Below are 13,137 nucleotides of genomic sequence, written 5' to 3' on the forward strand. Positions count from 1 at the left end.
ATCACGATGAGGTTGGCATGTAGCTCCTATAAAAAAAAAATTGATAAGTGGAAATATAAACTTTAAAAATGGCTACTATTGAGTCAATAATTTACAGTAATAATTAATATATACAAATTATAAGGAGCTCATTTGTTAGAATATTATAAAAATAAAATAAGATAATTAACAATAATTCATTTTATTTTATACTGTTTCATCTTTATTTCTTCAAATTTGCATATATTAATAATAAAACAAGTATTGACTGTATGCTATTTTATAATTATTAACTAAATTCTACACATTTAGAATATACGTTGTTTGCCAGTGGAAGTAATTATTGAGTGTAGTTTCAAATATTATACAAAAGTTTAATAAATAATTTTTTTGTTGATTTCAAAGTTCTAAATTTTTTTAAAAATATTAACATGGAAGGTATTATAGTTATGATACACACTTCAAATAAGCAAATAATTTATTTAAGCTAAAATCTTAATTGATTTAAAATTTTAAATATTAGGATTTTCTACATAATTCAAATAAAGAGTTATTTAAGAACTAAAATTTTAGTTGATTTAAAAGTTTTAAATTGTAAAAAATAATTAAATTATAGTTTTTTCCAATCATTAAGTTAAGAGCATTTTACCTTATTTTCCAATTACAATAAGCTGTATATTTAAATTCTTTATTATTTTTTATGATAGTTGTCACGCATTATTTCAAAACTTGGGGTTTAAGTTTTTTATAGTACTTTTGATTTTTAAATGGTTAGAACAGGTTAAAGTTATAGGTAGTCAAAAACATGAATTACACTTAATGGTATAGTATATTTTCAAGTAAATAATTATATAAATTGATGTATATACGATAGTTTTAATATTTTATTGGAGAAAAGCTTACTACATTGAATGGATCTTTAAATGCTCTCTCAAACACGTTCCTAATTTTCATGTACGCAGAATAAGAATTTTTTTATAAATGAATGGTTCGAATACAAGGTAAACTTAATTGAATTTGATGTCCTAAATACTATTAATTTTTATGTAGTTCTTCAAATAAGAAAAATTTTAACAAGTAAAATTTTAGTTTAATTTTAAAATATTAAATATTAAAAAAATAATTAAATAATTATTTATCTAGTGTGAACTCTGAAAAAAAGTAAAATAAGACCGGATACGTTTAGATTTCCTATTGAATCTTTTTAGATTTCCGAGGAAGATTGGAATTCCACGTCGATTGAAGTTGCTGAAAGTTTACCTTTATTAGGATACAATTAAGCCAACAATAAATATAAAAAGGAAAAAAATAAAATGATAAGAAAAAGAGATGTTATGTCCATGATATAATAGGGGTCACTTGGATTGTTGTTGTCGTAAAGAATGTGGAGCAACATCTGTGAGGCTGTTGAGTATGGAAAAGTTATAGAGATGGTTACTTCATAAAATGACTGAACTGACCACGAGTTTCCGGACAATGCATGGTGCGAAAAAGATTTAAAATCGATAAATGTCCTAAATATTAGAATTTTTTATGTAGCCTTTCAAATAAGGAAAATTTTAATAACTAAACTTTTAGTTGATTTCAAAGTACTAAATATTAGGAAAATAAGTAAATGACTATTTTGTCTGGTGTAAACTTTATTTTTAAATTGTAAAAAAGTCGAACTGCATTTCGCTAAATGCCTTCGTACTTTTAATATAGTACTAGTCTTAGCGTACGCGCGTTGCGCGTGTCCCTTGTGTTAATGAAAATAAAATTTTAAAAATAACATAAATAGTATTCAAAAGATGTGTTTGCATTATAACATAAAAATTAACACAAAATTAAGTTCCAAAATGATAAATATTAATCATATTCAGGAGTATGATCTACTATAGTTGTTCTTCCTTCAGTTTGTTCTCTTACTTGCTTCATTCTACAAAAAAGTCATAGAAGTAGCGTTGATTGAAAGGTAAAAAAATCATTCAAAACTTTATTTGACCACTTGCATAGGTGCATTGCATGTATATTTCATGTTATTTACTATACAATTTGTGTTAGATAGTTTACCAAAAATAAAAATTTCTTTACCCATATTTTACTTATTTTAACGGGACCTCTAAACTGTAACTTTATTCTATTTATACCTAAGTAATCACATAGGCATCCGAACTCGATTATTATTATCTGTTCTTATAAATTTTTAGCTCAATTGTTAGCAACAATAGATTACTTTGTGGAGCGCCATGATATGACAGTACCTCTACATGTAAACACATACCTGGTTTGAGATCGAGATTTATGTGGATCAGATAAATAACTTGCATCTGCATAACCAACAAGATCTGCACTACCTTTGTTAGAATAAAATAAACTCATATCAAGTGTTCCCTTTAAAAATCGCAATATATGCTTAATCCCGTTCCAATATCTTTGTATATGAGAAGAGTTATATCTTGCTAGTAAATTAACAAAAAAATGTTATGCCAAGCCTTGTAGCATTAGCAAGATACATAAGTGCACCAATTACGCTAAGATAAGGTATTTCGGGACCAAGGAGTTCCTCATCCTCTTCTGGAGGTCGGAACAAATCCTTATTCACTTCAAGCGATCGAACATCCATTGATGTACTCAATATGTACTGCATGCGCTTTTTATACGTGCCCCGGCTAAAACAATTAACTAATAATTGTTATGTCATAATTGAACTATGTTTATTTTACGTCATACTATAGTTAACAATTTAAATAAGAAAATGACTTATATAGGTAAAAGAATTCTTGATTTTGTATCCCTAAATATTAGGTGTTCCTACATAATTCAAATTAGGAAAGAAAATTTTAGTTGATTTCAAAGTCCTTAAAATTATGAAAATTATTTAATTACGATTTTGTCCAATGTGAAACTTATTTTTAAAGGGTAAAAAAGACAAATGATATTTCGCTAAGTGCCTTCGTGCTTTTAATATAGTATAGATATATAAAATTCAAATTAAATTTTTTACCCTAAATAAAAGGGTTGATCGGAAAATTGATTGGAAAAAATAAATTTTGTTAGTTTTGAGGGGTAAATATGAGTCAGTCTACTTATAATAAGGGCATATTTGGAATTAAAGTTAAATAAAGGATAAATTTATTGTATTTCCATTTTGAGAGATAAATTTAAACCAATTCACTAATAATAAGGATATGTTGGGATTAGATTTTAAATAAAAACAAAATTACTCTATTTCTTGTACGTTAGAGAAATAATTTTTGGCCCTTTTCCGTTATTGTTTTAATCAATGGCTGCACAAACGTGGATACCCACCAAAGCTCGTCGAAATTAAAAATAAAAAATAAAGTAGCCCAGCTGATTGAAAGGAATCTTCAGCAGTGCAGAGAAGCAATGTCTTCCCGGGATAGCAAGAGACCCTCTAGGCAGTCGTCGACTGGCCGCGCCGCCGCCGGCGGTATCCGTACACTATCTGATCTGAACCGTCCTTCTGGACACGATTCAGACAGCGACTCTGATAATCCCCAAGAATACTACACTGGTGGTGAAAAGAGGCAATCATTTTTCTCAAAACCCTAGCTCTTCTATTTTGTCCTATCCTCTCATTTATTACTCTACTAATTGCTGTTTCGTATTCGCAAATTGCTTGTTACCTTGCTGAGTATTAACTTCTGGATTTTTTACATTTCTTGTAATTTACAAGAATTTTAATTAGAAGTCTTTATTCATCTACTTGATTTGTTATTACGTGTCAAATTTTTCCGTTTATATGAACTGATAGCATTTTCTTTGCTAGACTTGGAGGGCCTTTTGCCGCCTTGCGGGTGCAATTTTACATTCAGTATTCACGTTAGAAGGTGCTTTTGGGAAAATAAATTGAATTTCTAGTTGGGGGTGTTAGCACTAATTATCCAGTTGTTAGAACTGAGCTGGTGATTCCATCGTTTCTGTCTGCTTTAAATTGATTTTCCCAATCATTTTGTTATGGGTGGGGGTGGGGAATTCACTGTAGGAAAGACAGAGAGGAAGTGAGTGAGTGAGTGAGAGTTCTTTATTAAAGCAGTGTTTTACATGGTAGATGTTTTTCGTGTAAATAGTTTACCGTAGGAAAACATTTTCCGAATCATTTTCCAGTGTTTAGGTTGAGTAATAAAATTAGTGACATATGTTGTTTTGGTAAGACATATTGGTGTTATATACTAATTTTATAAAGAGGAGAATAGAGTATGATGATACTGTTCTGTTGATATGTTTTTAGTATTCAGTGTTGACAATAATGTCCTGATATGGATTAAGAATTAGGATATTTGTAAAAGAAAATGACTTCTGCTCAAAAGCATGAAAGTCATTTTCTCCATTTTGATGAAAATATTTTTCTTGGAGAAGACATTTTCCCAAGTTAAAATAACCACACAAAAGACCACGATTTCCTGAAAAAAGAAAAAGGGAAAACAAATTCCAGAAAAAGGTTTTCATCATAAATCACACCTGCCGCTTCGGGTTTTCTTTTTTAAGATCTGCAACAATACCAGAAAGATATTTGTTAATTTATCTTAGCAAATTCAATTTCTTTAAGCATCCATTTTTATTCTAATGCTGCCCCAACTTTCGTTCTTTTTGACCTAATCAAACTGTAATTGATATTATGCTTATAAACATCATGATCTTCAAATATTTTCTTTTACTTCTACTTGCTCTATAGCTTATGTGGTACTTTTATTTCCATTTAGTTTGCATATATGATAAGCGATACGCATTAAATATCTAATGGGCCAGTTTCTCGTACCTTTTGCAAAAGTGCATATTCATTGTCCATGGCAGTGCTATCTAGGTTGTTCTAGTCCTATCTTGATTTCACTATAATAGTTGAATGATATTCCTAATCTTTATTAGAAATAGCTTTTGTTATTGAGGTAGTTGAGTATATCTATATGACAATTCACGAGTCCAAGTATGTGTGGGTTAAGCGCACGCCACGAGTTCGAACGCTCTATAGACAAAAATCTGGTATTTATGTGGAAAAGAGTAGATGGGTAGGCACATTAACCAATTTTTAAAAATCACGATACCGAGTATACAGTCATGTTTGTTATCTTGTGTCCATTGACATTTTTCTTTACGTTGTGACTATTCTGAAAATAATTGATTTGATCAATAAAATTTGAAAGATTACATAGAACTGCTGAATGCTATGAAGCAATCTGTTCCCCTAACTGTGGCTACAATTTTTGTTTGCAGTGGAATGCTTGTTCAAGACCCTTCAAAACAGAATGATGTGGACTCCATCTTTGATCGAGCTAGGCAAATGGGTGCAATGCAAGGTCCTTTGGAAAGTATCCTTCCTAGTTCAAGCTCAAGAAGCTTTACTGGAACTGGGAGAACGCTTGCAGGGGAGACAGTACCTGCACCAGCTCCTCAACCTCCTGAATCCATTGTACATAACATTATCTTCTGGAGAAATGGTTTTACGGTAAATGATGGTCCTTTGAGGAGATTGGATGATCCTGAAAATGCATCTTTTCTGGAGGTAAGTGAGAATGAAAACAAAGACACTAAAAAGGCCAAAGGTTGCCTGACACTGTGGCTGGATCCTTCTAAGTCTAATGTGTAATAGGCCTAACTAAATAGTCCATTTTCTCCGTTATCCTTCTACCATTGAGAATTATGCGTCCATCAATTCATTTTGCCTCTGTCGTTTTTCATACATGGATCCTTTATATGTTTGCGTACCCTTGTCGGATAGGTGTGACATGGGTATGGGTGATTTGTGCAGATTCTTCATAATACTCTAAAAATTAGCAAAAAACTGCTATTCCGTACTGGATACTCATGTATTTCCGTATCAAATACGTACCTATAAACAAGTCCATGCAGCATAGCTTTTGTCTTCAAACCTCGCATTTGTAGTAGATCCTGGAGGTTGCTACTCTACTTTGTTTGAAGTTTGAAACTTAGCTGGAAAATGTTTGAGTTTTAATTTGCCTTATGGTTATCTAATAGTATCTATTTCCAAAGACTTCCCCACTTGTTTCTTTGAATTCTTGACTGTTCTTTTGTACATTTCTCGTATTTGATGACCAAGTTTCAGTTAGAGATGATTTTAGTTTCACAATGTCATGGTGCCTCATTTGCAGAGTATTGGGAAGTCCGAATGTCCAAGAGAGCTGGCACCTGCAGATAGTAGGTCCCAGGTGCATTGCAACCTCATAAGAAGGGATGAGAACTTCACTGTACGTATTGAATGTTCACCCCTAAATTGCACCTTTTCTTTTTTCTCTTTTCACGCAACAATTATGAAAAAGGAATAGAAATAGAGGCAGAAAGATAACAGAGGATCAAATATGAGGCAAACACAAATATGAGACGTGAGTCTATCATTTAGTGACGTTGTACAGTATCAGATTTGATTGATTTTCAGACGTGGGAGCAAAACCGTCACGAAATATAAGTCTGTATTCCGCTATCTCCTAGAAATGGTACTTGTAAATGCACATCACCTTTTATCCCCTATGAGCACCCTTTAACTCCCTAACTCAACTCCTCTCGTTTTCTGTATAGGAGCTCAATAATTGTCTATAAACATGTCCTACATCAGTTGAAGTAATTTTCGCTTCCTCCATGCACTTGCAGGAACCAGAGAAACCTCAAGTTCCATTTCAAGGAGTGGGAAGAACTCTCGGCAGCAGCTCAACTGCAGCAACTTCGGAGCTATCTGCCTCTGCCCCTATCAACAACCAAACACCTTCTACGTTCCTTGTGGACGAATCATTGCCATCAACCTCACTTCAAATTAGACTTGCTGATGGAACCCGCATAGTTGCACTCTTCAATTACCATCATACAGTTGGTGATATTCGTGCCTTCATCAATGCTTCAAGGCCCTGTGCCACAGGGGATTACCAACTACAGACAGTTGGTTTTCCTCCTAAAATCCTTAGTGATCCAAGCCAAACAATTGAGCAAGCAGGCTTGGCCAGTTCAGTTGTTATGCAGAAATTGTGATCAGCTGCAGAAAACTGTCATTGTCATTTGCTACTCACATACTGGTTGCAAGACCTTTTTCTATTTTTCTTTGGATAAACAGAAACCTACTATATCTTAGTTAAGCTAGAGAAAATATACTAGTATTGTGATAGTTGCTGATTTTGTATCTTTTAGATCCAACTTTCACAAGAAAGTGGGATAGTTTTAAGATGTCACATCTATGTACTTTATACACTGTGCCTATGTTACTCTCTTCGTCTTGTCTAAAGACAGCTGCTTTTTTTAGAAATGAATCAAAATGGTTTTTATGCGGTTTATAGTAATCATGAGCTTTAACAGGTCCCAAAGTGATTTATTGGTGAGTTGATTGAGACAATGGTGCAGGCTGGGTTTGAACTTGGAACTCAGTAAAATGGTACTTGCTTGGCTCCCTGGTAAAGATGTTCGTAGAGTATGAGGATCAGCTTCTTCAACTTTAATGGTGTCTGTGAGGTGAGGGATATAGGTGGGCCTGAATGGAGATTCAGTCTTATTAAGTTCTTTTACTAATTAAGTGTATACGGTCAAAATCGGGCCCGGTTTTGCTGTTTGATCGAGACAAGGGAGTTGCATCGGGGTAGTCTCGTAATAAATCAGACCCGAGCTCGAAGATGAGACATCGAGCCTAAAGATCGAAGTGTACGTTGAGACCGAGGCCAACAACAATCGAGACTAAGTATGACCGACTTCGAGGGGAGCATAATAATAGAATGGCGAGATATCCGTAACCGGTCGAAGATCACGACGAAAATTCCGAAACAGATCAAATCAAGAGTGGTTATTGGTACCAATCATGGGATTTATTTCCGTAATTAGAATCGTATCATAATTAGGAATCCTCTAGTATAGAAAGGGAAATCCCCATAATTTGTGAGCATCTTACATTCACGAATATCAATGCAATATAATATCTCTTGCTTCGGTTCATCAACTTACTGTTCTTTAAATTGTTCTTACTTCATTATTCTCGAGGGTTCATCAGCTTGAGGGCATTGTCCAAACCAATCCAAACATTGGTTTGTTTTACATTCTTGTCAATTCACATCTTTTATCTCTAAGTTAATCAACTAGTATTGAGCAAAAATCGTGTATCCTTAAAACCACGTTACAAGTTTAATTGTTACTCGATTTTTAGGGTAAAACAGTTTGGCGCCCACCGTGGGGCTAAGGATAACAGTGATTGTTCAGTATCGATTCTAGTAAAACATACTATTTTACGCTTGTTCTTGTCAAGTATCTTTGTTTTTAGGTTAAAATATGTCAAACTCACAAAACGCATCCACACACGGTGATAATGGCCTCGAATTCCACGGTGAAAACGAAAATGTGATTGCTCCAAGAGTCGAGGTGCCACAGGCTAATCTTGGGAGAGCACTGGTTGCCAACCTAGTCGATGCCAGTTCGCACGTTGCTCTAAACGCGAACCTAGGCGCAAATCTCGATGAGAGTGTACGCAGAGAAGACCGATCTAGTGGCCAAGGAACACAGGGCAAAGGAGACGAAAGAGTCAGTCTCCAAGTGATATTTTAGATGCTTCGGGCTCAGCAAACCACTATTGCTTAGTTACAAAATCACATAGAGCTCCAAATAGGGTCGAGCCGGAAATTACTCGCCATACCGAGCAAATACCGGAAAGGTCAAATGGTAACGAATCTGGGACTGATCCTGCGGTAATGAAAATGCTCGAGGAGCTCACCAAAAGAACTGAATCAGGGCAGAAGAGAATCGAAGCCAACGATAAAAAAAATGGAGACATACAACTTTCGAGTTGATCAGATACCGAGGGAACCGCCAATCTTGAAAGGGATGAATTCAAAGAAGTTTGTACAAAAGTCGTTTCCTCCAAGTGCAGCTCTGAAGCCTATCCCAAAGAAGTTTCGTATGCCAGACATACCCAAATATAATGGGACCACCGATCCCAACGAGCATGTTACTTCATATACATGTGCCATCAAGGGTAACGATTTAGAAGATGATGAAATCGAATCTGTGCTGTTGAAAAAATTCGGAGAGACCCTTTTGAAGGGAGCAATGATTTGGTATCACAACTTGCCACTAAATTCCATCGACTTATTTGCCATGTTAGCAGATTCTTTCGTAAAGGCACACGCCGGGGCCATAAAGGTCGCAACGAGGAAATCAGACCTTTTCAAGGTAAGACAAAGGGATAATGAAATGCTGAGGGAGTTTGTGTCCCGATTTCAAATGGAACGCATGGAGTTGCCACCGGTCACAGATGATTGGGCCGTTCAAGCTTTCACCCAAGGGTTGAACGAGTGGAGTTCGATAGCATTACGTCAGTTGAAATAAAAATTGATCGAGTATCCAGCTGTAACTTGGGCAGATGTGCACAATCGATATCAATCAGGGTCGAGGACGACCAATTAGGAGCCCCTTCCAGTTCAGTACATCCAAACAGGTCGGCAGTTAAAAACTAGAGAGACGTCGACAGGGAGCCAAGGTCGAACAGAGACCGATATCAACCATATACCGCAGATCGAAGGAAAAATGGTTCAGGACGCAATTCCGCCCGGAACGATCAAATAAATGATTGAGGACAAAATTCCCGGGGACTTATGAGCAAAAGTGGTTTTGACAAGTATGCTGATCCCATAGAGGTACGTCGGTTATCGGAATATAACTTTAGCATCGATGCATAGGGTATTGTATCGGCAATCGGAAGGATTAGAGATACTAGGTGGCCCAGACCCATACAAACCGATCCTTCCCAAAGAAACCCAAATTTGATGTGCAAGTATCATGGCACGCATGGTCACAAGACCGAGGATTGGAGGCAATTAAGGGAGGATGTAACAAGTCTATTCAATGAGGGCCACCTTCGAGAGTTCCTCAGCGATCGAGCCAAGAATCATTTCAGAGAAAGGCACGCCAACAGGAAAAATGAATATGAGGAACCCCAACATGTCATTCATATGATCGTCGGTGGGGTCGACATTCCACAGGGACCCATATTCAAATGAACTAAGGTATCAATCACTAGGAAAAAAGGACCCGAGATTATGTGCCCAAAGGCACTTTATCATTCAACAACAAAGAAACAGAAGGCATTTCTCAGCCCCATAACGATGCTCTGGTAATTTCTATCTTATTAAATAAAGTTCAAGTTAAGCGTGTTTTAGTGGATCCAGGTAGCTCAGCGAATATCATCCGATCGAGGGTCGTGGAGCATCTCGGACTACAAAATCAAATCGTGCCCGCAACTCGGGTCTTAAACGACTTCAATATGGCCAGTGAAACAACTAAAGGGGAGATTATTCTACCGGTGAACGTGGCTGGAACCATTCAAGATACCAAGTTCCATGTAATCGAGGGCCACATGAGGTACAATGCCCTGCTCGGAAGGCCTTGGATCCACAATATGAGGGCAGTCCCTTCGACTCTCTACCAAATGATGAAATTCTCGACGTCGGACGGTGTTAAAACAGTATACGGGGAGCAGCATGCTGCAAAGAAAATATTTGCGGTCGATGAGGTAACACCGATATCGACACTATCAACCTCGGAAAGGTCGAGCATCAAAGGTAAACAGGAAGTCAAATAGCAATCACAGCCACCAGCCTCGACCGAATCGGGAAAGCAGGAGATAGAAGAAGAAGAGAAGGATTTTCTGACCCCTCGAACTTTTATTGTTCCCGAAGATTCTGACGCCACCAAATCAACGGTCGAAGAGCTGGAACAGGTTATATTGATCGAGTACAAAAGGTATACCTGGGAACGAGATTAACCCCCGAACTCAGAAAAAAGCTTATTCAATTTTTTATTGATAACATAGATTGTTTTGCTTGGTCCCATTTAGACATGACAGGGATCCCACCGGATATAACGACGCACAGGCTAAGCCTGGACCCTAGGTTCAAACTAGTAAAGCAAAAGAGAAGACCCAGTCCGAGGTAAAGCACGCATTCATAAAGGATAAGGTAATTAAAATTCTCAAAATAGGGTCCATTCGGAAGGTGAAATATCCCGAATGGTTAGCAAATGTAGTTGTAGTCCCTAAAAAAGGGAACAAACTTAGAATGTATGTAGATTATAAGGATTTAAACAAGGCGTGCCCCAAAGATTCTTTTACACTGCCTAACATCGATAGCATGATCAATGCCATGGCTGGCCATGAGATCCTTACTTTTCTCGATGCCTATTCCGGGTACAATCAAATCCAAATGAACCCGAAGGATCGTGAAAAGACTTCATTTATCACCAAGTATGGAACATATTGTTATAATGTAATGCCCTTCGGGCTAAAAAATGCAGGCGCTACTTACCAACACCTAGTAAATAAAATATTCGAAGAACAAATAGGTAAATCAATGGAAGTTTATATTGTTGACATGCTAGTTAAGTTCCTGCGCGCAGATGACCATTTGGCTCATTTTCACGAAACATTCGAGATTTGAAGGAAATACAACATGAAGCTCAACCCCGAGAAATGTGCTTTCGGGGTCGGTTCGGGCAAGTTCCTTGGCTTTATGGTATCAAATCGGGGGATCGAGATCAACCCCGATAAAATCAAGGCCATTGAAGATATCACCGTCGTGAACAGTGTAAAAGCCGTGCAGAGGCTAACTGGACGGATAACTGCCTTAGGACGATTCATTTCGAGGTCGTCGGATCGAAGCCACAAATTTTTCTCTCTACTCAAAAAGAAGAACAATTTCTCCTGGACCTCGGAATGCCAACAAGCATTAGAGGAATTGAAGCAATACCTATCGAGCAAACCACTGCTTCACACTCTAAAGGCAGATGAGAAACTTTACTTGTACTTGGCAGTATCGAAAATCGCGGTAAGTGGTTTCCTAGTTCGAGAAGAGCAAGGTACGCAATTTTCCGTTTATTATGTAAGTCGAACCTTAGGAGAAGGAGAAACTAGATATCCACACTTGGAGAAATTGGCACTTGCACTGATAAGCGCCTCTAGAAAGTTAAGACCATACTTTTAATGTCACCCTATATGCATATTAACCACTTATCCACTTCGTAATATTTTGCACAAGCCCGAACTATCGGGCCGATTGGCTAAATGGGTCGTCGAACTCAGTGGGTACGATATCGAATATCAACCCTGGACGACCATCAAGTCTCAAATTTTAGCGGACTTCGTGGCCGATTTCACGCCAACCCTCATACCCGAAGTTAAAAAGGAACTCTTGATTAAATCAGGTACATCATCGGGGGTATGGACCCTCTTCACAGACGGTGCTTCGAATGTGAAGGGGTCCGAGCTAGGCATCGTTTTGAAGCCACCCACGGGTAGCACTATTAGGCAATCTATCAAAACTTCTAGGTTGACTAACAATGAGGCTGAGTACGAGGCCATGATTGCAGGTCTTGAGCTAGCTAAAAGCTTGGGAGCAGAAGTCATTGAAGCTAAGTGTGACTCTTTACTGATGGTGAACTAAGTAAACAAAACCTTCGAAGTTCGAGAGGATAGAATGCAAAGGTATTTTGACAAACTGTAGGTAACTTTACACCGTTTCAAGGAATGGACTTTACAGCATGTACCTCGAGAACAAAACAGTGAGGCCGATGCACTTGCAAACTTGGGGTCATCGATCGAGGAAGATGAGATCAGCTCGGGGATTGTCGTTCAACTATCGAGATCCGTGATTGAGGAAGGTCATGCTGAGATAAACTCTACAAGCTTAACCTGGGATTGGAGGAATAAATATATTGAATACTTGAAGAACAGAAAGCTCCCATCGGACCCTAAAGAGTCGAGGGCCCTACAAACAAAAGCTGCTCGATTCACATTGGTTGAAGATGAAACATTATACAGAAGGACATTCGATGGACCATTGGCAGTATGCTTAGGACCATGGGACACCGATTATGTTCTACGAGAGGTCCATGAAGGCACTTGTGGGAACCACTTCGGTGCCGAATCACCGATTCACAAAATCATTAGAGTAGGATACTACTGGGATATCATGGAAAAAGACACTAAGGAGTTTGTTCGAAAATATGATAAATGTCAAAGGTTTGCACCGATGATCCATCAGCCCGGAGAACAACTTCATTCAGTCCTATCCCCATGGCCATTCATGAAATAGGAAATAGATATCGTCGGCCCTCTGCCATCGGCCCCAGGTAAAGCTAAGTTCATTTTATTTATGACTGACTATTTCTCTAAATGGGTTGAAG

General features: G+C 37.2%; 1 protein-coding gene across 1 annotated transcript; it reads left to right on the forward strand.

Annotated features, from left to right (window-relative positions):
* The first annotated feature begins 3,222 nt into the window (after window positions 1-3,222).
* On the forward strand, window positions 3,223-7,262 carry LOC107801130 (plant UBX domain-containing protein 4). The gene is made up of 4 exons (XM_016624411.2): window positions 3,223-3,509; window positions 5,194-5,482; window positions 6,090-6,185; window positions 6,586-7,262. Exons 1-4 carry the CDS (start codon window positions 3,349-3,351, stop codon window positions 6,955-6,957), a joined length of 918 nt encoding a protein of 305 aa, XP_016479897.1. The 5' UTR covers window positions 3,223-3,348; the 3' UTR covers window positions 6,958-7,262.
* Window positions 7,263-13,137: the final 5,875 nt, after the last annotated feature.

Source organism: Nicotiana tabacum, chromosome 17, assembly GCF_000715075.1.
Source record: "Nicotiana tabacum cultivar K326 chromosome 17, ASM71507v2, whole genome shotgun sequence".
NCBI classification, from domain to species: Eukaryota; Viridiplantae; Streptophyta; class Magnoliopsida; order Solanales; family Solanaceae; genus Nicotiana; species Nicotiana tabacum.